Source organism: Nerophis ophidion, linkage group LG26 (genome assembly GCF_033978795.1).
Source record: "Nerophis ophidion isolate RoL-2023_Sa linkage group LG26, RoL_Noph_v1.0, whole genome shotgun sequence".
NCBI classification, from domain to species: domain Eukaryota; kingdom Metazoa; phylum Chordata; class Actinopteri; order Syngnathiformes; family Syngnathidae; genus Nerophis; species Nerophis ophidion.
Window position 1 is genome coordinate 8,945,574 of NC_084636.1, and position 27,636 is coordinate 8,973,209.

Genomic DNA, 27,636 nt, shown 5'->3' on the forward strand with positions numbered 1-27,636 from the left:
AGGAATTGATACGGAAATATACCTTTTATCATAGTTATGTAATCTTACATAAGTATGACAAAAGGCCAATTATTCTCAAATTTCTCCAAGTGTGTGTGTCATTGTTCCCACCGTCTGGCCTTTGAAGTCAATCATGAACAATGAGGGTATGTGATTGGATCAAGTGTGTTTGAAGGAGGTGGAGATCGTCCTGGCAGATGATTTAATCAAACCTTCTAAGAGCTGGGAACGTCTTTGTGTGTTTTGAGCCTGCAGTTACACACTTCTCGTCGCAAGAGCGTGGAGGTAAGCAGCCCTGCGCACACAAACTACGGTTATTATTGCGTGCTTATTTTAGTAGAGATCAAAAAGCTGTGGGTGACTAATGCGGGTTGTAGATTCTAAACAAGGTGAAATGTGGCATGCACTGATATGACTGGCTTTTTCAGTCTGTTTATTTCAATTGTTAGTTTTTCCTTTATTACCTTTTGTGTTATTTATTTTACCTGATATGTGTTACCACAACACGACCAGCTCTATACTCACGGCAGGGTTCTTGAGGGTGCATGGGAGTTTGCCCAACCAGTCTACATGTGCTTTGTGGACTTGGAGAAGGCATTCGACCGTGTCCCTCGGGAAGTCCTGTGGGGAGTGCTCAGAGAGTATGGGGTATCGGACTGTCTTATTGTGGCGGTCCGCTCCCTGTACGATCAGTGCCAGAGCTTAGTCCGCATTGCCGGCAGTAAGTCGAACACATTTCCAGTGAGGGTTGGACTCCGCCAAGGCTGTCCTTTGTCACCGATTCTGTTCATAACTTTTATGGACAGAATTTTTAGGCGCAGTCAAGGCGTTGAGGGGTTCCGGTTTGGTGACCGCAGGATTAGGTCTCTGCTTTTTGCAGATAATGTGGTGCTGATGGCTTCATCTGACCGGGATCTTCAGCTCTCACTGGATCGGTTTGCAGCCGAGTGTGAAGCGACCGGAATGAGAATCAGCACCTCCAAGTCCCAGTCCATGGTTCTCGCCCGGAAGAGGGTGGAATGCCATCTCCGGGTTGGGGAGGAGACCCTTCCCCAAGTGGAGGAGTTCAAGTACCTAGGAGTCTTGTTCACAAGTGAGGGAAGAGTGGATCGTGAGATCGACAGGCGGATTGGTGCGGCGTCTTCAGTAATGCGGACGTTGTACCGATCCGTTGTGGTGAAGAAGGAGCTGAGCCGGAAGGCAAAGCTCTCAATTTACCGGTCGATCTACGTTCCCATCCTCACCTATGTTCATGAGCTTTGGGTCATGACCGAAAGGATAAGATCACGGGTACAAGCAGCCGAAATGAGTTTCCTCCACCGTGTGGCGGGTCTCTCCCTTAGAGATTGGGTGAGATGCTCTGCCATCCGGGAGGAGCTCAAAGTAAAGCCGCTGCTCCTTCACATCCAGAGGAGCCAGATGAGGTGGTTCGGGCATCTGGTCAGGATGCCACCCGAACGCCTCCCTAGGGAGGTGTTTAGGGCACGTCCAACCGGTAGGAGGCCACGGAGAAGACCCAGGACACGTTGGGAAGACTATGTCTCCCGGCTGGCCTGGGAACGCCTCGGGATCCCCGGGAAGAGCTAGACGAAGTGGCTGGGGAAAGGGAAGTCTGGGTTTCCCTGCTTAGGCTGTTGCCCCCGCGACCCGACCTCGGATAAGCGGAAGAAGATGGATGGATGGATGGTGTTCCCACAACCACACCTTAAGTTGGAGTCTTTAATCTCGTTGTATGCAAATATAATGACAATAAAGTCTATTCTATTCTATTCTTTTTTTAGTGAGCGACAGAAAGCGGTCCATAGTAATAAGAATGTAAAATACTTGCTGGGAATTGGTTCCGAACGTTGGTTATAAATAATGGTTCAAAAGACATGACTGGTTCACCAAGGTGACTCCTTTAAGCCACGATTGAACTTTCTGCATCAATGGAGATCCGGAGCCATCTTGACCTGGTGACGGATCAGTGACTATCTCTCAAGCGGAACGAGAATTCTGTTGATTTTAAACACCGGCAGAAACACGACGGCCCAAATTTAACGTGACATCAGATGATTCGTTTTGTTCAGGAATTTTTTTGTAGTATTGTTTTCTCAAAATAATACTTTTTTTTTGTCATTAAATTGCACTATTTCTGTCAGGCTTTCCCCTGACAGTTTGTCTATGTTTTAGTTTTTTCCTCTGCATTTGTCTGTTTCCTCTGTGTTTAGTATCTCCTGTCTTTGGTTCCTGTCTAGTGCTCTTATTTTGTCAGCTTCCTGTCTTGTTCCCTGAGTGCTGTGTTCCTCCTCAGCTGCGGACTTTAAAGCTTGAAGCTCATCGAGAGAATGCCAAGAGTGTGCAAAGCAGATTTCGTACAGCATGGCAACATAAGCAAGCTGAATTCTGATTGGATACAAACTAAAACTAAAAACAACAGCACTGGAAAGAGCATAATATGAATACTTTTAGATATTTAGGGAAAATACATTAAAAATGGCTTTAATCTTTAATTCTGGTTATGTTACGCCAGCAGGGAAGGCTTTGCTGGACCTGACCGCCCACCTCTAAAAAAAAGTATCATTTTTTATGGGTTGAGTGAACCAAAAAAAAAATCTACTTCGACGCAAATTTCGCCTGATTTTTGCATCTTTTTAAAATGAAAATGAGTTGCTATTGTTAGCTAATACAAGAAAATGACCGAGGATGACTTTGGCTGTTGCAGCTCCACCATGGTGCACAAGGTAGCAGTGATCGGCGCCGGCCCGTCGGGTCTGAGCTCCGTCAAGACGTGTTTGGATGACGGCATGCTGCCCACCTGCTTCGAGAGCAGCGACGACCTCGGCGGACTTTGGAAGTTCAAAGCAAGTTTGTTTCCAATTCAACTACACACAATGCGTGTCTTTTTATCACACTTAAAAGTCACGTGATTAACCACAAGACATCATCACAATCATCTATTAATGCAGAGGGGTCGGGTCATTTCCTTTGAGTGCGAATGTTCCTTTACTTCAGGGGTCAGCAAACTTTTTGAAACCAAGAGCTACTTCTTGGGTACTGATTAATGCGAAGGGCTACCAGTTTGATACACACTTAAATAGATTGCCAGAAATAGCCAATTTGCTCAATTTATCTTTAATAAATAAATCTATATTTAGAAAAAAATGGGTATTTCTTTCTGTCTTTCCGCCGTACATTTTTTTTCCTTTTACGGAAGGTTTTTTGTGCCCGCGGGCACCAGGTAGCCCGTAAAGACCAGATGAGTCGCCCGCTGGCCTGTTCTAAAAATAGCTCAAATAGCAGCACTTACCAGTGAGCTGCCTCTATTATTTAAATTTTATTTTTTTACTAGCAAGCTGGTCTCGCTTTGTTCGACATTTTTAATTCTAAGAGAGACAAAACTCAAATACAATTTGAAAATCCAAGAAAATATTTGAAAGACTTGGTCTTCACTTGTTTAAATACATTCATTTGTTTTTTTACTTTGCTTCTGATAACTTTCAGAAAGACAATTTTAGAGAAAAAAATACAACCTTAAAATGATTTTAGGATTTTTAAACACATATACCTTTTTACCTTTTAAATTCCTTCCTCTTCTTTCCTGACAATTTAAATCAATGTTCGAGTATTTTTTTTTTATTGTAAAGAATAATACATACATTTTAATTTAATTCTTCATTTTAGTTTCTGTTTTTTTGACAAAGAATATGTGTGAAATATTTCTTCAAACTTAATATGATTAAAATTCAAAAAAATTATTCTGGCAAATCGAGAAAATCTTTAGAATCAAATGAAAATCTTATTTCAAAGTCTTTTGAATTTCTTTTAAAATTTTTGTTCTGGAAAATCTAGAAGAAATAATGATTTGTCTTTGTTAGAAATATAGCTTGGTCCAATTTGTTATATATTTTAACAAAATGCAGATTGGATTTTAACCTATTTAAAACATGTCATCAAAATTCTAAAATTATTCTTAATCAGGAAAAATTACTAATGATGTTCCATAAATTCTATTTTAAAATGTTTTCCAAAAAATTCAAATTACCTAGTTTTTCTTTTTTTTTTCGGTTGAATTTTGAATTTTAAAGAGTTTCAAAATTTAATTTTCAGTTTTTTCCTGTTTTCTCCTCTTTTAAACCGTTCATTTAAGTGTTTTTTTCAATAATTTATTCTCTACAAAAAAACTTCCGTAAAAGGAAAAAAAATGTACGACGGAATGACGGACAGAAATACCCATTTTATATTTATATATATATATATATATAGATTTATTTATTAAAGGTAAATTGAGCAAATTGGCTATTTCTGGCAATTTATTTAAGTGTGTATCAAACGGGTAGCCCTTCGCATTAATCAGTACCCAAGAAGTAGCTCTTGGTTTCAAAAAGGTTGGTAACCCCAAATATACAGCAGGGGTCTCAAACTCACTTTACCTGTGGGTCACTGGATGTAGAGTCTGGGTGAGGCTGGGCCTTAGAATATTTCTCAAAGAATGTTTGCATACTCCTCAGCATGTCTAGTTGTATAAATGACGTTTCAAATTGTATTGCTTGTGCATCGCAACTTTCTTTGTGCAAATAAGACACGTCGGGGTGCCGATGTGCTCAACAAAGAAATATTGCATCTCCCACTTTTCCTGGAATTGTATTTGCTCATCACAAACGTTTCTCTTCACTGCAGGCTTTGAAAAAGACATGTTTGGGGTTGTGGAATATATTTGTATTCAGCCAACGCACAGAGAATAATGTCATGTAAATAACATTATGTCCGCAATGTGTGTCGTTCCGCTTTTCCTCCCTACAGCAACAAAGCGTTCGGCGGATAATAGCCGGGAAAGGAGCGGGATAGCGAGTGCAAAAAAGTGACTTCTCCCGGAGTGCTATCCAGCGTCATATAGAAATATATGTAGTGTTCATTGTGTGAGGCAATGCAAATTAAACAATAAAAAAAAACAAATAACGGTTTGAATTGGTCCAGGTTATCAGGGACTGTTATAACTGACGGACAGGTGTTGCAGTGTGACTGCAGCCAGGCAGGTAAGAAAACCGCCGTCTCCGTGTCAACGTCTCTGTCGTCTTCATTCATTTTCCGCTTTTCCACTAATGCAGGGGTAGGCAACCCAGAATGTTGAAAGAGCCATTTTGGATCCAAATAACACAACCCTGTCAAGCGCCATTCATATAAAACTTGCGTCTCGCGTGTCGGAGACCCCTGATCTACAGAAATTACTGAAGGTACTCGGAGCGGAATAAATAAATTGTATTTATTTACTAGCAAGCTGGTCTCGCTTTGCTCGACATTTTGAATTCTCAGAGAGACAAAACTCAAATAGAATTTGAAAATCCAAGAAAATGTTTTAAAGACTTGGTCTTCACTTGTCTGAATAAATTCATTTTTTTTTTTTTACTTTGCTTCTTATAACTTTCAGAAAGACAATTTTAGAAAAAGACAACCTTAAAAATGATTTTAGGATTTTTAAACACATATACCTTTTTACCTTTTAAATTCTTTCCTCTTCTTTCCTGACAATTTAAATCAATGTTCAAGTATATATTTTTTTATTGTAAAGAATAATACATACATTTTAATTTAATTCTTCATTTTAGCTTCTGTTTTTTCGACATAGAATATTTGTGAAATATTTCTTCAAACTTATTATGATTAAAATTTAAAAAAAAATATTTTGGCAAATCTAAAAAATCTTTAGAATCACATTTAAATTTTATTTCAAAGTCTTTTGAATTTCTTTTAAAATTTTTGTTCTGGAAAATCTAGAAGAAATAATATGTCTTTGTTAGAATTAGAGGTTGGTCCAATTTGTTATATATTCTAACAAAATGCAGATTGGATTTTAACCTATTTAAAACATGTCATCAACATTCTAAAATTAATCTTAATCAGGAAAAATTACTAATGATGTTCCATAAATTCTATTTTTTTTTTTTTTTCAAAAAGATTCAAATGCAGGGGTAGGCAACCCAGAATGTTGAAAGAGCCATTTTGGACCCAAATAACACAACTGTCAAGCGCCATTCATATAAAACTTGCGTCTCGCGTGTCGGAGACCCCTGATCTACAGAAATTACTGAAGGTATTCGGAGCGGAATATTTAAAGTGGCTGACTTGTGGCATTTTTTGAGGTTTTCGATGGTATTTTCACATACTTGGCGGATTGTCGATACAATTGGATATGGTTAATGGGTACAATGAAACACAAATAAGCATATAAAATCAACTTATTTTTCCACTCTACTGCTACTTTAAACAGTGTAAAATCGAGAAGCTAAGGTTGACTTGCAGAAATTCAATTCCATTCAGTTGTGTTGTGTATGTTGCTGTACAATGACAACGCACTATGATGAATGGGGATGAGAATTATTTTACTCCCCCACGATACGATGAATGGGGATGAAACCTGACTCACATCCTGTCTGTTTTCAAAATGATATGATGATGGAAACCCTTCCATTAATGGTTAATTAAGGTTGTATTTTAATGTGCTTTTTTTGTCAGTAATGGAGAAGGAATTTTCCAGAGGAATCGTGTCCTTCCCAGAACTCATGATCGCCATTGAATGATTGTGCCACTACGGAAAAGATGTGTTGCCGTCGTTTGACTAGTTTGACCAGTTTCAATCTGACAACTAGTTTTCTTTTTACTAGTTACCACGACTGCAACAAACCAGTGCTTTGATAGTTGACTCGTTGACTTAAAGATAACTATTTAGATTGGCTCTAATTAAGCCACTGGCTTTTAAATCCCTTCATAAATATTGATTTACACTGTTCCTATGCTGCTCAATTAGCTGTTACAAAATAATACCTATATTAAATGTTTGTCCATTTGAAAGCAAGGAAAGGAAAACTGCGGATATAAATAAATAATACATTCTTTGGGGTGAACTAAAGACAGTAAAAATAGTGTCAATAACAACGACCTTCCTCAGAAAGAAATGTGCTCGTATTATTTTTGCTCCGTTTTAATTCCACTGTCAGCCTTGCCCCTGACAGTTTGTTTGTGTTTCAGTTTTTCCTCTGTGTGTGTGTAGTATTTCCTGTCTTTAGTTCCTGTCAGCGCTCTTATTTTGTCTGTTTGCTGTTTTTTTCCCTGTGCGCTGTTTCCCCTCAGATGCGGCTGATTGGCACCTGGCCACACCTGGTGTCAATCAGCCCGCTCCTACTTGAATCTGTTTTGTCCTCCAGTCGAGTGCTGGAATATTGTCATGTATTGTCACTTCTGTGTCGTTGCTACCTGTCGTGTCGTATCATATCGTGTCAATGCAGCGTTGCGGTAAGCTATATTTGATAGTGGTTTGTAGCTTACTGTCTTTTGTTCCCTGCTTCCAGGTTTGTTTTCATATTATAAGTACGACTTCTGTTTCTTGCTCGATACCTGCTAGCTTCCACGCAAGGCTTTTTTGTTTGTTATCCGCCTCGTGCGTGCTTTTTGTTGTAGCCCTTTGGTTTCTTCTTCTTTTAGTATTTTTATTAAATCATGTTTTCTCACTCAATGCCTGCCTCCTTCTTTGCATCTTGGGGTTCGTCACAAACTAACTTTGACTTGCAAAAAGGTTTCAGTGTCAAAATCCGTTTTTTTATATAGACTTAGACTTCCTTCTATCATCATTTAAATTTGAACTTTACAGTACAGATAAAAGCAAAATGTCATTGCATTAGCTCGTTGTAGTTTAGGATTCAAGAGCAATAAGGTGCAGGTATAAATAAATAGATTACTGTACAGATAAATATATTGCACTTTTGCATATGCGTCCACGTTTATGGATGTATGTTACATTGTCTTTATGTTCCAGCGAGTTAATCCGTTTTGGGGGGGAAATGAGGTGATTATTATGATGCGTTCAAAAGTCTTAGGGCCTGAGGGAAGAAGCTGTTGCAGAAACCTGGAGGTTCTGCTACAGAACCTCTTTCTAGAGTCCAGCAGTGAACACAGTCCTTGGTGGGGTTGGGAGGAGTCTCTATAGATTTTCTGAGCCCCGGTCAGGCAGCGGCTTTTTGCGATCTCTGATGAGTCTGCAGAGATTTCCAGTCTGAGGCACTGCAGGCTCCAGTCCAGACAGAGATGCAGTTGGTCAGTAAGCTCTCTATAGTGCGTCTGTAGAATGTGGTTAGAACAGGGGGAGGCAGCTATGCTCTTTTCATCTGACGCAAAAAGTGCTTGCGCTGCTGAGCTCTTTCTACAAGAGCTCCGGTGTGTAGGGACCAGGTCATATTGTCAGTTATCTGCACCCCCAGGAACTTGGTGCTTCTTACCATATCCACTGCTGTGCCGTTGATGAAGAGTGAATTGTGGCTGGACTGGTGCCTCCTGAGGTCGACGATGATCGCCTTGGTCTTGTCGACGTTCAGGACCAGGTTGTAGGTTCTGCACCAGTCAACTAGATGATTCACCCCTGTAGTCCATGTCGTTGTCACAGATTAGGCCCACAACTGGAGCAGCAGTCATGGGTCATCAACGTGAACGGCAGCGGACTCAGGACACAGCCCTGGGGGGAGCCGGTGCTCAGGGAGATGACACTAGAGGTGTTGTCGCCCACTCTCACAGACTGGGGTCTGTCTGTGAGGAAGTCAAGCAGCCAGTTGCATGGAGGGGGTACTGAATCCAAGGGGGAGCCAGTTTGCTCACCAAGTGCTGCGGGATGATGGCGTTGAACGCCGAGCTGAAGTCCAGAAACAACATCCGCACGTGTGTGTAGGTTTCTCTCTACTAGGATGAGCCTGGGTCATGTCACGTATTTAAGCTGTCTTTTATAGAGAACATTCTGTCACTTATTGGACGGGTAGGTTTTTATTTTATCATCTACTTAAAAATATTGACTTTTTTCAGCTTGTATATCTTTATTTGTATGCTTGTTTGTGTGTATTAGGGCTCCTCAAATAAATTGAATGTATTAAATCTTTGCCACTGGAGTTAAAGTCACAGTCGGACATTACCGTATTTTTCCGAGAGTACCGCATTTCCTTGAATTGCCGCCGGGGCGCTAATTATTTTTAAAACCTCTTCTCACTCCGGCGCTTAACAAAGGCATGCGGTAAATTTAGGCCTGCGCTTATACATTTGAGTGTGATGTAAGGATACCATCATGAAAAGCAAATTTAATTAAAAAAAAATGTTATTATGGTCTTACCTTTACTCATAAATGAAGTCCATGCGCAGCTCCTTCTGATCAAAAGCATCGATAACTTGTTTATAGAAGTCTTCCTTATCTTTCTTCAGTTTTAAAAGTCTCTCTGGAGATCTTCCTTTATTACCTCCTGCTTCAATTGAAAATCCAGTTTAGAAAACGGTTTTATTTTAAAAATGTGATCCTCCATGTTAAAAGTGCAAGCGAGAGGAAAAAATAAACGATCGCTGCTCACTCTTGCTCCTTGTTGTCACTTCTTCTGCAGCCAGGTAGTCGCAAGAAGGATCACTAGCGCCCTCTACCACCAGGAGGCGAGAGTCATTTAATGACTCATATTTGACACACGCAGCTACGGTATATTAATAAAACATAGCTGCTTACTGTTCTTTTTAGCATATTCAATAGCTTGGACCTTAAATCCTACTGAATAGCTCTTAATCTTCTTCCCTTTATGCGATTTCAAATTATTGAAAACAGCCTCCTGCATTTTGAAAATGATGACAGGTGAAGTGTCACTCGTGACGTGACGAGTTTGACCCAGTGGAAATTCTAGGCATGTGCCAATTATTTGGCAAAACGATTTTGACCCGGCGGAAATTCTAGACATGCGCTAATAAAATAATATTTTGCGAAACGAGTTAGACCCGGCGTTAATCCTGAGCCGGCGGTAATGCTAAGCATGCGCTAATTATTTTGCGAAACGAGTTTGACCCGGCAGTAATTCTAGGCAGGCGCATACTATATACCCGGCGGCAATTCAAGGAAATACGGTAAGTCGCTCTGGAGTATAAGTCGCACCCGTCGAAAATGCATAAAAAAGAAGGAAAAAAAACATATATAAGTCGCACTGGAGTATAAATCGCATTTTTGGGGGAAATTTAGTTTGATAAAATCCAACACCAAGAATAGACATTTGAAAGGCAATTTAAAATAAATAAAGAATAGTGAACAACAGGCTGACTAAGTGTACGTTATATGAGGCATAAATAACCAACTGAGAAGGTGCCTGGTATGTTAACGTAACATATTATGGTAAGAGTCATTCAAATAACTATAACATATAGCACATGCTATACCTTTACCAAACAATCTGTCACTCCTAATCACTAAATCCCATAAAATCTTCTTCCTCGATGTCGCTTCTAAACAACTCTGCCAACTCCAAAGGTATGCGCCGCTTCCTCTTGTCCTTTTCTGCTGCATATTTCACTACGTCCAGCTTGTAATCTGCAGTACATGATTTCCTTTTCGGTGCCATTTTTGTTCAGCTCTTCTCAGTTTTTATAAGTTAACGCCAACGATGAAATGATGCATCTTAATAGCTACGGCAGTAGCATATAGCAGTTAGCATCCCATCACCCACAATACACTTCTGCCATGACACCCCCTCGCCAAATTCTTATTGGTTGACGTGTGTGTGACGATTGCTGACGTGTGTGTGTGACGATTGCTGATATTTTCCTTGTCTCTTCCGCGAATGAGATAAATAATCCATCCATCCATTTTCTACCGCTTATTCCCTTTTGGGGTTGCGGGGGGCGCTGGCGCGTACCCCGCCTTCCGCCCGATTGTAGCTGAGATAGGCGCCAGCGCCCCCCGCGAGATAAATAATATTATTTAATATTTTACGGTAATGTGTTAATAATTTCACACATGAGTCACTCCGGAGTATAAGTCACACCCCCGACCAAACTATGAAAATAACTGCGATTTATAATCCAAAAAATACGGTAAATCAATTGTCTTACCTGCACATTGCCTTTGGAGTTCGGTCTTCATCCTGGGATAACGATCCGCGCAATAACATGCGACTCCGCTGTGACAATCCCCGGTTGGCCGACGTGCTGTACAGACATAAGAAAGAATTTGGAACAAAAAAAAAAGGGCACATAGTGTCACATTTACATTGTAATACAGTAGGCTGAAAATAATACAATAGTAAAATATACCTTAAATGAAGTGCACAATGTATCACTTAAAAATACTAAAATGTAATAAATACTAAATGTATAAAACAAGAAATAAAAACAACCAAAATAGCCTGCCTAACTGAATTTGAACGCCAGGGAGTACATATGTTTTTTGTACTCCCTGTTTTTTATATATATATATAAATAATATATTATTATATATACAAAAATATTATATATAATATTACCAAACACTTCCTTGTGGTCTACATAACATTTGATGGTGGTTCTTTGGTCAAAGTGTTGCATAGCGGTATAGCTCGGTTGGTAGAGTGGCCGTGCCAGCAACTTGAGGGTTCCAGGTTCGATTCCCGCTTTCGCCATCCTAGTCACTGCCGTTGTGTCCTTGGGCAAGACACTTTACCCACCTGCTCCCAGTGCCACCCACACTGGTTTAAATGTAACTTAAATATTGGGTTTCACTATGTAAAGCGCTTTGAGTCACTAGAGAAAAGCGCTATATAAATATAATTCACAATTATGTTTGACAGATCATCTTCAAGCCGCTTTCTGACAGTCGCTTCACGATGCGCCGTTTTTTTGGGTGGTCTTATTCATGTGGCTCATCTTCGACAGCGTCTTCTCGCCGTCATCTTTGCTGTAGCGGTGTAGCGTGCAAGGACGTGTCAAAAGATGGAGCTTACTGTTTTAATGACATTCAGACTTCACTTCAATCAGTAACGGAGCAGCATCTCCTCATCCGTGACTCAATAATGCAACATCATCACCGGAAATGTGCCCCTTGAAAAACCGTCCGACCGGAACCCTCTAATAACTAAAGTTCTGTGGGTGTATTATGTAAACCTACTATAGTTTTTAGCACTTTGATAGCTAGTCTACTGACAGATATAAGTAAGGACTTTACACTAATTTATATTAGAAATGAAAACAGCAGAAGATGAATGTCACAGAAGATAAAAAGAAGCGTGCTTACTCCGCATGTCAACATCTCCATTCGGTGCCACATGCCCACAAAATCATGCACAAAAGAACAAATTATTTGTTTTAAACTATTGTAGTGGCATTCTGTACACTAAGTGCACTTTAATTTAGTGTTGTTTTGATATGTCATCTTAGTGACATCATGCACAAAAGTGCACTCATAGCTTGTGTTAGAAAAATGGTATGTAAATAATCAGAAAACTTTCCGTTCTCTGAGTTTCCAATGAACAGATGAGAGCTGTCTTTGTTGCACCAAGCAAAGTCTTGGAAGGTTCCCCTTTGTACGTTGGAATGACACGGGAGGGGTTATCTATTGTCCTCAAAGACCTGCCGAAGCTGAATCCAGGACGAGCCCAAGCCCGAGGCATCATCTTCTTTTGTCTTCAATGTGACCGAAAACAACGACTGTTTACATACACCCTATTTCTGTTGTGACATTTGTTGTTGCGTAAACATTGAATATCTAAATAAAAGAGGAGATGTAAACCTTTTTCATCAGAGTGTGGTGCGGGACTGTACAGAGAGTACAGTGGCCATGTCTCTCCTCAGATCTGAGTGTAACTGTTGCGACTAATAATTATAATTTGTTTTATTTCTCTAAAAACAGAATAAGTTAAGTTCATAAAAGGGAATTTAAATCAAAATGTATAAAATTTCATAAGAAGGCTTTATTTAAGTTACTATGGTTAAAAATGTAATTTCATGCCTTTTTGTTGGGTTTGTGGGCATGCGTTTGTTTCGAAGTGTCTCGATTGGTCTGTGAACAGATATAAGGAAGCTACTTCCGGGTATGAGTGAACATCTGTTTGATGCAATGAGAAGGGATAAAGAGAGCGACTGATCGTAACAAGGACTAAAAAGTGTCACAAGGACTTTCAGCGTTTGGGCTATAAGAGCCAGAAGATCACAATTTCCTCCTAAAAGAAGCATGCAGGCCAACGAGGTATTTGTCATTTCTGTTTGTATTTTACTTTGGTAAAATGTTTGAGCCAAGTGCTGTGCATGTTATTTTTACGTTTGTAACGTGCTTTATTTTATTAACAGTTTTCACGGTGAATTGAAGGGAAAGGAAGCCTTCAATAAATCAGTCAAAGAAAGCCATTGTGTCAGTGCTATGTGGAGGGAGTTACACTGAGTCTGAATTGAATTCTGTCTCTGTTTGATTTCTTGCCTTTTGTCTTGTTTAATAGATGTCATCAGTGTTTGAACCTGACGGCTTGTTTTAAAATGTCTCTGACAATCTTGCACTTGCCCTTCTATGAGGTCGCGACTTGTCAAGGGTGTGTACCGCCTTCCGCCCGATTGTAGCTGAGATAGTTGTTAAGTTGTTGAACATATTTATATAGCGCTTTTCTCTAGTGACTCAAAGCGCTTTACATAGTGAAACCCAATATCCAAGTTACATTTAAACCAGTGTGGGTGGCACTGGGAGCAGGTGGGTAAAGTGTCTTGCCCAAGGACACAACGGCAGTGACTAGGATGGCGGAAGCGGGAATCGAACCTGCAACCCTCAAGTTGCTGGCACGGCCGCTCTACCAACCGCACCCCCCGCGACCCCAAAGGGAATAAGCGGTAGAAAATGGATGGATGAATGGATTTGTGCCAATAAAAAATGTTTTGGTCAATTGACTTAGTTGTGATTTCCCTCTCTGCGTGAAAGTTTAAAAGTAGCATATATTAATGCAGTATGAAGAAAAATGTTTTAATGTAGACACATAGAATCATCATACTGCTGTGATTATATGTATCAAGTGTTCATTCAAGGCTAAGTCAAAATGCCGAGATATACATCGTGTATCGTGACATGGCCTAAAAATATTTCGATATTAAAAAAAGGCCGTATCGCCAGGCCCTAGTTCGATGCTCACAGAACTGAAGTCTGGTGGGATGTATTGACATGTAAGTCCACCATCTTCCCTGTAGGAGGTGTCGGAGCCCAACCGTGCCAGCATCTACCGCTCCCTGACCATCAACATCTCCAAGGAGATGATGTGCTACAGCGACTTCCCCATCCCGGCCGACTACCCTAATTACATGCACCACTCCAAAATACTCAATTACTTCCGTATGTACGCCGAGCACTTCAAGCTGCTGCCGCACATACACTTCCGGGTGAGACATGCACTTAAAAAAAAATAAGTATGTTTGATGGATGACACACAGTCCTTCCTTTCTTCTAGACCTCAGTGAAGAGCGTCAGACAGAAGGCCGATTATTCCCGCACGGGTCAATGGGAAGTGCTGACGGAGCGAAGGGACGGAAAGGAGGAGACGCACGTCTTTGATGCTGTTATCTGCTGCTCAGGACATTACACTTACCCCAACCTGCCCCTACAGGACTTCCCAGGTTCCACACGCTCTAGATCTATCTGGCTAATACTCATTTTTCTTCTAACATGACATAAGTTTATTGATTTATTAATTATATATTTCTATTGTAGTCTAATATTTTATTTCTAAATTACATACTTTTTCTTTGAATGAATGTTTTTGTTATTGTTTTGTCATATATATTATAATATATATGTTATATAATGTTCTTGTAAAATTCAACATTTCTTGTAACTGTCAGAGTTAGTTTGTGACGAACCCCAAGATGCAGAGAAGGAGGCAGGCATTGAATAAGGAAACATGGTTTTGATGTAAAATACTAGAACAAAACCAAACAAAGGGTACAAACATAAAGCACGCACGTGGGCGGATAACAAACAAAAAGAGCTAGCATGGAAACTAGAAAATAAACGGAGCTTAGCATGGAAGCTAGCAAAAACAAAAGGCTCAGCATGGAGGCTAGCATAAACAGAACAGGGAACAGAAGTTGTTACGTGTTGTACAAAGACAAATTAGGAAGCTGGGAACCCAAAAACAGTAAGCTACAAACATCTAACGAATTATAGCTTACCGCTACGCTACAACGACACGACACGACAGGAGCGACATGCAATACAAGACATCGACAAATCAATAATCCAGCACTGACTGGAACACAAATCAGGTACAAATAGGAGCGGGCTGATTGACACCAGGTGTGGCCAGGTGCCAATTAGCCGCAGCTTAGGGGAAACAAAGCACTTTTATAAGCGTTTTATAATCCGGTGCGCCTTATAGTGCGGAAAATACGCTATTCCTAATAGTACAACGGACAACATAGTCAGCCAGGATAGGCTCCAGCTTCCCTGATGTCGATATTGTGCTGCAGGAATCGAGAGCTTCACGGGACAATACCTGCACAGCTGGGACTACAAGGGTCCCGAGGACATGCACGCCAAGCGAGTGGTGGTGGTCGGCATCGGGAACTCAGGCAGCGACATCGCGGTGGAGAGCAGCAAGTTTGCAGAGCAAGTCAGGAGCTCATTCTTCTTCTTCTTCCTCTTCCCTCCCAGTGTGACGTCACGCTGACGTCTGCGTCTTCCCCCTTGTGGTCCATCAGGTGTACATGAGCACACGGCGTGGCGCCTGGGTCATCAGGCAGGTGTCGGACGACGGCATGCCAGTGGACATGAAGTACAACACGCGCTTTGTCCACATTTTGTTCCAGCTCTTCCCCATGAACTTCTTCAACTGGTTTGGCGAGAAGAAACTCAACGCCATGTACGACCACACCATGTACGCCCTCAAGCCCAGCCACAGGTAGCCTGTCTTTACGCCGCTGATGCCGCCACACAACAAAATCAATTAGTTCATGTCAAATTCTGTCTTTTTAAAAACAATATAAAGCCTGTAACATTTATTTTTTTCCTATTAAAATGAAACAAATCTGATACTAAACATTTTTTTCTTGTACTTTTACTTATTTTTCTGACAAATAAAATTACTATTAGTGATGTATAACATTCACCTAATTATATTTATTAATTTTCTCTCAATCAATTTTTTGTCACAAAGTTATGTTCTGTAATAAATTTATTACAAAAATTAGTTTTACCATTTTCCAAGTAAAATTATGACTTTATTTAGACTTTATTTTCTTGTTGTCAGGTTGTTCTCAATCCTGACTTTTTAAAAATTTTATTCAACCTTCTCAAAATACATTCTTAGTCATATTTTGTCGTGATATTACAGATTTATTTGCCTAAAATGTCTTGTTTTTTTGCTCAAAATATTAAAATTTTAATTTGGTAACACCAGCAGTTTTTTCAACTTTTTCTTTGACACACCCTCAAAATAATACATGTTCTTTTTTGGTCATTTTGCTTATTTTTCAGGTGTAAAACAAATTTTTGTAAGAATGTTTTAATATATCATTCGCACAACTACTGTATATTATAAATATATTTTTAATTTTTAACAAATTTCTGTGCATAAACATTTAATTTTTCCCTCAGATTACAAATTGTATCTTGTAAAATTAAAAATCATTTAAATTTAAAATAATGAGTATTTTAGAAATATTAGTATTTTTACTTGTTGGACCATATTATTTGCAAAATGTATTTATTTTTCCATGATATAACATTCATATTTAATTTTGTAAACATACATTTTGTTCAAATTTGTAAAAAAAAAAAAAAAAGAAGCTTTTTCTAGAAAATATGATGACTTTGTTAAACTATGAATACACAATATTGCCACTTTATGTAAAACAAATACATTTTTGCAATTATTATTTTATTATATTATTTTCATTATACAAATATGGTAATACATTGTTGTCCTATTTTTTGTTGTAGTTTTACCAATTTATTTTCATAAAATTGAATTAATACCTCATAACATTTACTAGTTCAATCTGGTACATTTGTTAAAACCTTTTCCTGGAAACACAATCACATTATTCTCAAAATAGTTATTGTTTTGTAATAATGCTACTTTTTTCTTGTAAAACAAGTTATCGTATTTCCTTGACTTGCCGCCGGGGCGCAAATTATTTAAAACCTCTTCTAACTCCTGCGCTTACCAAAGGCATACGGTAAAAGTAAGCATGGGCTAATTATTTTAAAACCTCTTCTCACCCGGGCACTTACCAAAGGTATGCAGTAAAAATTTGAGTGTGATGTAAGCTTGGACCTTAAATCCTACTGAATAGCTCTTAATCTTCTTCCCTTTATGCGATTTCAAATTACCGGTATTGAAATCAGCCTCCTCCATTTTGAAAATGATGACAGGAGAAGTGTCACTCGTGACGTCACGAGTTTGACCAGGTGGTAATACTAAGCATACGCAAATTATTTTGGGAAGCGAGTTTGACCCGGCGGTAATTCAAGGCAGGCGCATACTTAATGCCAAGGGTCACGAACGCGGTGCCCGCGGGCACCAGGTCGCCCGTAAGGACCAGATGAGTCGCCCGCTGGCCTGTTCTAAAAATAGCTCAAAAAGCAGCACTTACCAGTGAGCTGCCTCTATTTTTAAAATTGTATTTATTTACCAGCAAGCTGGTCTCCCTTTGCTCGACATTTTTAATTCTAAGAGTGACAAAACTCAAATAGAATTTGAAAATCCAAGAAAATATTTTAAAGACTTGATCTTCACTTGTTTGAATAAATTCCTTTATTTTTTTTACTTTGCTTCTTATAACTTTCAGAAAGACAATAGAAAAAATACAACCTTAAAAATTATTTTAGGATTTTTAAACACATATACCTTTTTACCTTTTAACTTCCATCCTCTTTTTTCCTGACAATTTAAATCAATGTTCAAGTGTGTTTTTTTTTTTGTAAAGAATAATACATACATTTTAATTTAATTCTTCATTTTAGCTTCTGTTTGTTCGACAAAGAATATTTGTGAAATATTTTTTCAAACTTATTATGATTAAAATTCAAAAAAATAATTCTGGCAAATCTGGAAAATCTTTAGAATCACATTTAAATCTTATTTCAAAGTCTTTTGAATTTCTTTTAACATTTTTGTTCTGAAAAATGTAGAAGAAATAATGATTTGTCTTTGTTAGAAATATAGCTTGGCCCAATTTGTTATATATTCTAACAAAATGCAGATTGAATTTTAACCTATTTAAAACATGTCATCAAAATTCTAAAATTAATCTTAATCAGGAAACATTACAAATGATGTTCCATAAATTCTTTTTAAAAATTTTTCAAAAAGATTCGTATTAGCTAGTTTTTCTCTGCTTTTTTTCGGTTGAATTTTGAATTTTAAAGAGTCGAAATTGAAGATAAACTATGCTTCAAAATTTTATTTTCATTTTTTTCCTGTTTTCTCCTCTTTTAAACCGTTCAATTAAGTGTTTTTTTCCATCATTTATTCTCTACAAAAAACCTTCCGTGAAAGGAAAAAAATGTATGATGGAATGACGGACATAAATACCCATTTTTTTTTTTTATATACATATATACATTTATTTATGAAAGGTAAATTGAGCAAATTGGCTATTTCTGGTCATTTATTTAAGTGTGTATCAAACTGGTAGCCCTTCGCATTAATCAGTACCCAAGAAGTAGCTCTTGGTTTCAAAAAGGTTGGTGACCCCTGCTATATGCTCTGCGGCAATTCAAGGAAATACGGTACTTTTTGTAAAATAAACAACGTATAATATTTAAAAAGAAAAACAATTTTAGCTTGCTAACTGAGCAGATAAGCCTATGTTTACTATAGGCGGAATTTATGGGGCACAATAAAAAGGCAGAAAGCTTCGCTGTTCCACAGGGCAGAGAAAGGACAGGGAGAAACGGCAGATCAAAGTATATGAAACAATGTAAAATGCCGACCGATCTTTCAGTTCAATTCCTCCTCAGGCTCTTCAGTCAGATCCCAGTGATCAACGACGACCTGCCTTTTAAGATTCTGTCCGGCTCCGTCATCATCAAGCCCAACATCAAGGAGATCCGTGGCTCCTCTGTGATCTTTGAGGATGGTAGCGTCGTCGAGAAGGTCGGAACTTTTCGAGGCACTCGGCCTTTGACGGCAAGTCTCTAACCTCGCCTTTATTTCAGGTGGACACCATCGTGTTCGCCACGGGGTATAATTACGACTTCCCGTACTTGCCCAGCGGCGCTCTGTACAAGTCGGGGCACCGCGTCGGTCTCTACAAGCACGTCTTTCCACCCAACCTGGAGCACCCCACCCTGGCCGTGGTGGGTTTTATCCACGCCCTCGGAGCCATCATGCCACAGGCTGAAATGCAAGGCCGCTGGGTCTCGCAAGTCTTCAAAGGTGAGCTTGTCAAAAAACTTTAAAGGCCTACTGAAACCCACTACTACCCACCACGCAGTCTGATAGTTTATATATCAATGATGAAATATTAACATCGCAACACATGCCAATACGGCCTTTTTAGTTTACTAAATTGCAATATTAAATTTCGCGCAGAAGTATCATGCTAAAACGTCACGGTATGATGACGCGTGACGTCACGCATTGTAGAGGACATTTTGATCCAGCGCCGTTCACAGCTATAAGTCGTCTCTTTTCGTCGCATCATTCCACAGTATTCTGGACATCTGTGTTGCTGAATCTTTTGCAATTTGTTCAATTAATAATGGAGACGTCAAAGAAGAAAGATGTAGGTGGGAAGCGGTGTATTGCGGCCGTCTTTAGCAACACAAACACAGCCGGTGTTTCCTTGTCTAGTGAAGTGAAGTGAATTATATTTATATAGCACTTTTCTCTAGTGACTCAAAGCGCTTTACATAGTGAAACCCAATATCTAAGTGACATTTAGACCAGTGTGGGTGGCACTAGGAGCAGGTGGGTAAAGTGTCTTGCCCAAGGACACAATGGCAGTGACTAGGATGGCGGAAGCGGGAATCGAACCTGCAACCCTCTAGTTGCTCTACCAACCGAGCTATACATTCCCAAAAGATGACGGTGAAGCTTTGCTATGGAACAGAGCGGTCAAGTGAACATGGTTCCCTACCACATGTCATGTCAAGATTTCGGTGAGAAAATGGTGGTAATAAGTCGGCTCTTACCGTAGACATAATAATAATAATAATAACTTAGATTTATATTGCGCCTTTCTAAACACTCAAAGCGCTCACAGAGAAGTGGGACTCAACAGTCCTTCACACCTGGTGGTGGTAAGCTACATCAGTAGCCACAGCTGCCCTGGGGTAGACTGACCGAAGCGTGGCTGCCAGTTTGCGCCTACGGCTTGGCTCCTCCGACCACCACCTATCATTCATTCAACATTCATTCACCAGTGTGAGCGGCACCGGAGGTAAAGGGTGAAGTGTCCTGCCCAAGGACACAACGGCAGCGATTTTTTTGGATGTAAATAGGTGGGAAGCGAACCTGCAACCCTCAGGTTTCTGGTCGGCCGCTCTACCCACTACGCCATGCCGCTTGCGTCGTTTCTCCTGCACCTGTCAAAGAGGCAGCTGCAGACTCTCTTGCCTCCTCCCACCGGCCGCCCCCGACCGTCAGATTCTTCCACCGTGGAGGAAGCATCGGCTGCCTTCGCCTCGTCGAGAAACGTGGCTTCCCTCGGAGACACTGGCGGTCACCACACCCGTGGCCACACCCCTCCGACCTTCAGGTTGTACAGGTACGACCAAATAATCTTACTAAAACACTAGTAACACAATAAGCAAATAAGGGATTTACCAGAATTATCCTAGTGAATTTGTCTAATATCTGAATCACTCTGCTGTCTATTTTTTTTCCTAGTCCTTCACTCTTACTTTCCTCATCCACAAATCTTTCATCGTCGCTGAAATTAATGGGGAAATCGTCGCTCTCTCGGTCCGAATCGCTCTCGCTGCTGGTGGCCATGATTGTAAACAATGTGAGGAGCCCCACAACCCGTGACGTCTCGCACACATCGTCTGCTACCTCCGGTAAAGGCAAGGCTTTTTTTTATTAGCGACCAAAAGTTGCAAACTTTATCGTGGATGTTCTCTACTAAATCCTTTCAGCAAAAATATGGCAATATCGCGAAATGATCAAGTATGACACATAGAATGGACCTGCTATCCCCGTTTAAATAAGACAATCTCATTTCAGTAGACCTTTAAAGGCCTACTGAAACCCACTACTACCGACCACGCTGTCTGATAGTTTATATATCAATGATGAAATATTAACATTGCAACACATGCCAATACAGCCGCTTTAGTTTACTAAATTGCAATTTTAAATTTCCCGCGAAGTGTCCTATTGAAAATGTCGCGGAATGATGACGTGTACACGTGACGTCACAAACCTTTTAAGAAATATTAGCGCTGCGCACACACACAGCTAAAAGTCGTCTGCTTTAACGGCATAATTACACAGTATTTTGTACATATATGTTGCTGAATCTTTTGCAATTTGTTCAATTAATATTGGAGAAGTCGAAGAAGAAAGATGGAGTTGGGAAGCTTTAGCCTTTAGCCACACAAACTTAGAACAAATTCCTTGTTTAAAATTCCCGGAGGTTAACTTTACCATGGATCAGAGCGGTCAAGCGAACATGGATCCCGACCACTTGTCAAATGTCAGTTTTCGTTGAGAAAATTGTGGTAAAAAGTTGACACTTACCGGAGATCAGCTGAGCTTGTGCTGTCCGTACAGCTGCCGTCGACTTCCATCAAACACTGGCGTCAACACACCCGTGGAGACACCCTTCCGACTATCAGGTACTATTAAACTCACTAAAACACTAGCAACACAATAGAAAGATAAGGGACTTCCCAGAATTATCCTAGTAAATGTGTCTAAAAACATCTGAATCTGTCCCAATGCAATCGCGTTTTTTTTTTCTTTTTTCAAGTCCGTCGCTATTAATATCCTCAAACACAAATCTTTCATCCTCGCTCAAATTAATGGGGAGTGCTCCGAATAGCACTTTTTGTTGGAGGCTCCCATTAAAAACAATGTGAGGATGTGAGGAGCCATCAACATGTGACGTCATCGTCTGCTACTTCCGGTACAGGCAGGGCTTATCTCTTAGTGACCAAAGTTGCAAACTTTATCGTCGATGTTCTCTACTAAATCCTTTCAGCAAAAATATGGCAATATCGTGAAATGATCAAGTATGACACATAGAATGGACCTGCTATCCCCATTTGAATAAGAAAATCTCATTTCAGTAGGCTTTTAACGGTAAACACCCATGTTGTGGCTGTCCGGGTACTTGTTTGAACGTCACATCAGCTGCATGAAATCACACTAAAGACGTTCAAGTGTCTTTTAGGAAACCTGAAGTTACCTTCAAACCAGGCCATGGTCAAAGCTGTAGAGCAGGACACCAAGGACATCAACAAAAGGTTCACTTGATTAAATTCTACAACAAAAGTTCCCGATTTAGACATTTAATGTCTACCTTTCTTGACGCAGTTACATCGTGTCCAAGCTGACGCCGCTCCAGGTGGACTTTGTGTCCTACATGGACGACCTGGCCGGAGAGATCGGAGCCCGACCCAGCCTGCTGTGGCTCCTCTTCACCGACTACCCGCTCTTCAAAAAGGTCCTGTGGGGGCCCGTCACCGCCTATCAATACCGCCTGACTGGGCCCGGCAAGTGGGAGGGCGCCCGGCGAGCCATCTTCACACAGTTTGACCGCTTGTTCGAACCCCTGAAGACCAGGAAGGTTGGCCATCAATCGCGTCACTCTTTGTGCTAAACCTCGATCTACAACAGGGGTCACCAACGCGGTGCCCGCGGGCACCAGGTAGCCCGTAAGGACCAGATGAGTCGCCCGCTGGCCTGTTCTAAAAATAGCTCAAATAGCAGCACTTACCAGTGAGCTGCCTCTATTTTTTAATTTATTTATTTATTTACTAGCAAGCTGGTCTCGCTTTGCTCGACATTGTGAATTCTAAGAGAGACAAAACTCAAATAGAATTTGAAAATGCAAGAAAATATTTTAAAGACTTGGTCTTCACTTGTTTAAATAAACTAATTATTTTTTCTTACTTTGCTTCTTATAACTTTCAGAAAGACAATTTTAGGGAAAAAATACAACCTTAAGAATGATTTTAGGATTTTTAAACACATATACCTTTTTACCTTTTAAATTCATTCTTCCTCGGGCTTCACGGTGGAAGAGGGGTTAGTGCGTCTGCCTCACATTACGAAGGTCCTGCAGTCTTGGGTTCGATCCTGCACTCGGGATCTTTCTGTGGGGAGTTTGCATGTTCTCCCCATGACTGCGTGGGTTCCTTCCGGGTACTCCAGGTTCCTTCCACTTCCAAAGACATGCACCTGGGGATAGGTTGATTGGCAACACTAAATTGGCCCTAGTGTGTGAATGTTGTCTGTCTATCTGTGTTGGCCCTGCGATGAGGTAGCAACTTGTCCAGGGTGTGCTCTGCCTTCCGCCCGAATGTAGCTGAGATGGGCGCCAAAAGGGAATAAGCGGTAGGAAATGGATGGATGGAAATTCATTCCTCTTCTTTCCTGACAATTTAAATCAATGCTCAAGTAAATTTGTTTTAATGTAAAGAATAATGAAACATTTTAATTAAATTCTTCATTTTAGCTTCTGTTTTTTTGACGAAGAATAATTGTGAAATATTTCTTTACACTTATTATGATTAAAATTCCCCAAAATTATTCTGGCAAATCTAGAAAATCTGTACAATCAAATTTAAATCTTATTTCAAAGTCTTTTGAATTTCTTTTAAAATTTTTGTTCTGGAAAATCTGGAAGAAATAATGATTTGTCTTTGTTAGAAATATATCTTGGTCCAATTTGTTATATATTCTAACAAAGTGCGATTGGATTTTAACCTATTTAAAACATGTCATCAAAAGTATATATTTAATGTGAAAAAATCATTAAGATGATCAGTGTTTCCACAAAGATAAATATCATTAATTATTAAAAATAACAGAGTTAAAGGTAAATTGAGCAAATTGGCTATTTCTGTCAATTTATTTAAGTGTGTATCAAACTGGTAGCCCTTCACATTAATCAGTACCCAAGAAGTAGCTCTTGGTTTCAAAAAGGTTGGTGACCCCTGGTCTGGATAATGACTTCCTGTTTGTTTCCAGGTGAAGGAACAGGAACAAAACGGCTCCGTCTCCGGTCGCCTGTTCAAGTTGAGCCTGGCCCTCATTGCCGGAGGAGCCGCGGGCTTCTACGTTCAAGTTCGAGACCCATCTGTCGTTCCCAACTTGATGGCCAAACTGAATCTCTAAAAAGTCTGAATGAACGTCAAACATCCTGACTTTTTAAGCCACTAATTTACTTGCTTTACATGCTGTCAATCATTTCAACAGTGCAAAGTTAACCATTATCATTTATGGACTTAGTTGGCAGAAACCACAGGTGCTAACCCATTTTCGCTGCTGTAGGACCGCTCATAGATCTTTGACTTAAAGGCCTACTGAAACCCACTACTACCGGCCACGCAGTCTGATAGTTTATATATCAATGACTAAATATTAACATTGCAACACATGCCAATACGGCCTTTTTAGTTTACTAAATTGCAATTTTAAATTTCCTGCGTTGTTTCCTGTTGAAAACGTCGCAAAATGATGACACGTGTTTGTGACGTTATTAGGACATTTTAGCCCAGCAGCACACACCTAAAAGTCGTCTCTTTTCATCGCATAATTACACAGTATTTTGGACATCTGTGTTGCTGAATCTTTTGCAATTTGTTCAATTAATAATGGAGAAGTCAAAGTAGAAAGATGGAGGTGGGAAGCTTTTAGCTTTTAGCCACACAAACACACTGTGTTTCCTTGTTTAAAATTCCCGGAGGTGAAGCTTTTTTATGGATCAGAGCGGTCAAGCAAACATGTCGACCGGCAGTTTTCGGTTAGAAAATTGTGGAAATAAGTCGCCTCTTACCGGAGATCAACAGAGCTTCTGTCGTGCTTCAGCTGATCGTGACTTCCCTCAGAGACTCTGGCGTCAACACACCCATGGACACACCCCTCCGACTATCAGGTACTATTTAATCTCACTAAAACACTAGCAACATAATATGATATATATTTTTTTCTTCTAGTCCATCACTCTAAATATCCTCATCCACGAATCTTTCATCCTCGCTCAAATTAATGGGGAAATTGTCGCTTTCTCAGTCCGAATCGCTCTTGCTGCCGGTGGCCATGATTATAAACAATGTGAGGATGTGAGGAGCCCTACAACCCGTGACGTCACGCGCACATCGTCTGCTACTTCCGGTACAGGCAAGGCTTTTTTATTAGCGACCAAAAGTTGCGAACTTTATCGTCGATGTTCTCTACTAAATCCTTTCAGCAAAAATATGGCAATATCGCAAAATGATCATGTATGACACATGGAATGGACCTGCTATCCTCGTTTAAATAAGAAAATCTCATTTCAGTAGGCCTTTAAAAACCTTAGACTTGTTTGGAGAACCTGGTTTGAAACAGCAGAAGCACACTTGATGGCTAATGAACACTAATGACATACCTAATGTAAGATAGGAAGCATAATGGCTCAAAACTAGCGTTATGATTACAATTTTTTTATCAATATTAAAATCTTAAATATTAATCATGATTATTCATTACATTAGGTAAAATATACCTACCGTATTTCCTTGAATTGCCGCCGGGGCGCTAATTAATTTAAAACCTCTTCTCACTCCTGCGCTTACCGAAGGCATGCAGTAGAAATATGAGTGTGATGTAAGGATACCATCATGAAAAACACATTTAATAAAAAAACGTTGTTATGGTCTTACCTTTACTTATAAATGAAGTCCATGCCAGCTCCTTCTGATCAAAAGCATCGATAACTTGTTTATAGAGGTCTTCCTTATCTTTCTTCAGTTTTAAAAGTCTCTCTGTCTCGATGGAGATCTTCCTTTATCACCTCCTGCTTTGATTGAAATTCCAGTTTAGAAAACGGTTTTATTTTAATAAACACACGCTGGTCACTCTTGCTGGTCCAGTTCATATCCGTCATATCCGTCCCAGCACATATCACGTCACTCATTTCACTTCTTCTGCAGCCGAGTAGTCGAAAGAAGGATCACCAGCGCCCTCTACCACCAGGAGGCGGGAGTCAATTAATGACTCATATTTGACACACGCAGCTACGGTATTGTGACGGTATACCGTCGTCTTGCGGGTTCCCAGGACCACCAAGGAAGGACATGGCTTGAGCAGTTTGACTTTGTTTATTTTTTAATAAAACCTCAGTCCATGTCACTCTTCCGCTCCTCCTCTCCGCTCGCTTGCCGTCTCCTCACCGCCATCTCCAACGTGCTCTGCCTGTCTGTCGGACCGTCGGATGCCACCTCTCCACAGGTACCGGTATATGAATAAAACATAGCTGCTTACTCTTCTTTTTAGCATACTGGTATTCAATAGCTTGGACCTTAAATCCTACTGAACAGCTCTTAATCTTCTTCCCTTTATGCAATTTCAAATTACTGCTATTGAAATCAGCCTCCTCCATTTTGAAAATGATGACAGGGGAAGTGTCACTTGTGACGTCACGAGTTTGACCAGGCGGTAATACTAAGCATGTGCTAATTATTTTGCGAGCGAGTTTGACCCGGCAGTAATTCAAGGCAGGTGCATACTATATGCGGCGGCAATTGAAGGAAATACGGTATATATGTTCTCTACTTGCATGGTGAGATCCCGAAGGTGGGGGCAGCGTATGAACATGACGTCATCATCAAATTTGTTATGAAATAGTCTAATAAAAAGACTGAATAAATTCTATTCATGTATTTGAAGACAGATCTTTGTGTTTTTGTTCATTATTAGTCTTAGCATTTGAGGTTTTTCTCATTACATAATGACTTCAGCTCTTTTCATCCAGTTTGGGTGGAGGGCTTTCGGGGTCACAAAATGAACAGGCAAGTAATGATTGTACTCACGTGAAAGGGTCCTTCAGTGCAGAATAACAATCCCATATTCCCTGTATTCATTGTCCACTGGGGAGTGCGTGGAATCTTTTAACGTTGATGAAAGGTCAGCTTCCGCTCAGTCTTTGGCATCAAACGGGCCAAGGTACTTTGGTATGGAGACCAAGATGATTGGTGACTGTGAACGACTCCAGCCGTCGTCGTGTGGGTTGCGTGGACCATTCAGGAAGGACATCGCGTCGAGCAGGTTTGACTCTTATTTTTTAAAACAGGAAAAGGTCATTGTCGATCGGGTGGCTTTCCAGCCCCTCCTCCTCCGCTGCTCATATCGGTCCACTTTTCAGCTGCCGGTGTTGTCGTCTTCCTCTGGGGCTCATTCTCGGATTGGTCTTGTTCGTCTGCTTCTGCTGTGCTGCGGACACTCCACCTCTTCTCCTCGATCTTTCCTACTTCCCCCCCTTTTATACGCTGAGAGGAGATAGGCAGTGTGAGCAACGCACCTGATCTCGATCGCCGCTGCGTCGCTCCCGGCACGCCCTGCCTCCTCACTCCACTGCATTCTCCGTCTCCTGGCCGCCATCTTGAGCAGGGCCAAAGCGTGTACTGCCCCGCCGTCGGCTCCGCCTCTCCACAGTGACTATCTTGGATGTAGCCTTGCTCCATCTTCCCAGCCATTGTGGTGCGTCTCACTGCTGACATATCCCGCCTGGGCCAGCGTTGAGGTCTTAACTATTTGCCCATAGCTCGGGCAGAGGTTGACGGACAGCATGGATATGGCCTCGACTCTCTGGGGCACCCTGCTGTTCTGAAATCTGGCACAATTTGAACTGCAACCACATGGAGCCAGTTACCGTGTGTGACCTGTGTAAAAGATACACTCAGTGAACCTGTAACCATGTGACAACAGTATGCCAAAT

The 27,636-nt window shown here is 40.4% G+C and overlaps 1 protein-coding gene and 1 long non-coding RNA gene across 5 annotated transcripts in view; one reads left to right on the forward strand and one right to left on the reverse strand.

Annotated features, from left to right (window-relative positions):
* LOC133543436 (uncharacterized) overlaps positions 1 to 27,636 on the reverse strand; it is a 50,956-nt gene that overhangs the window by 19,889 nt on the left and 3,431 nt on the right. Inside the window, exons 2-4 of one of the 4 annotated variants that reach the window (XR_009804375.1) lie at positions 20,226 to 27,580; positions 20,003 to 20,105; positions 10,870 to 10,965 (exon numbers count right to left, since the gene is read on the reverse strand). This is a non-coding gene — a long non-coding RNA (uncharacterized LOC133543436). Of the gene's footprint in view, positions 1 to 10,869; positions 10,966 to 20,002; positions 27,581 to 27,636 lie in introns of all 4 variants that reach the window. The other 3 variants (XR_009804374.1, XR_009804377.1, XR_009804376.1) reach the window with 3 other exon arrangements.
* Positions 145 to 26,593, forward strand: LOC133543434 (flavin-containing monooxygenase 5-like). The gene is made up of 11 exons (XM_061887998.1): positions 145 to 285; positions 2,705 to 2,843; positions 13,957 to 14,145; positions 14,214 to 14,379; positions 15,232 to 15,374; positions 15,463 to 15,662; positions 18,728 to 18,863; positions 18,926 to 19,145; positions 22,108 to 22,180; positions 22,251 to 22,503; positions 23,910 to 26,593. The coding sequence occupies exons 2-11, from the start codon at positions 2,712 to 2,714 to the stop codon at positions 24,054 to 24,056; spliced, it is 1,659 nt and encodes a 552-aa protein (XP_061743982.1). The 5' UTR covers positions 145 to 285; positions 2,705 to 2,711; the 3' UTR covers positions 24,057 to 26,593.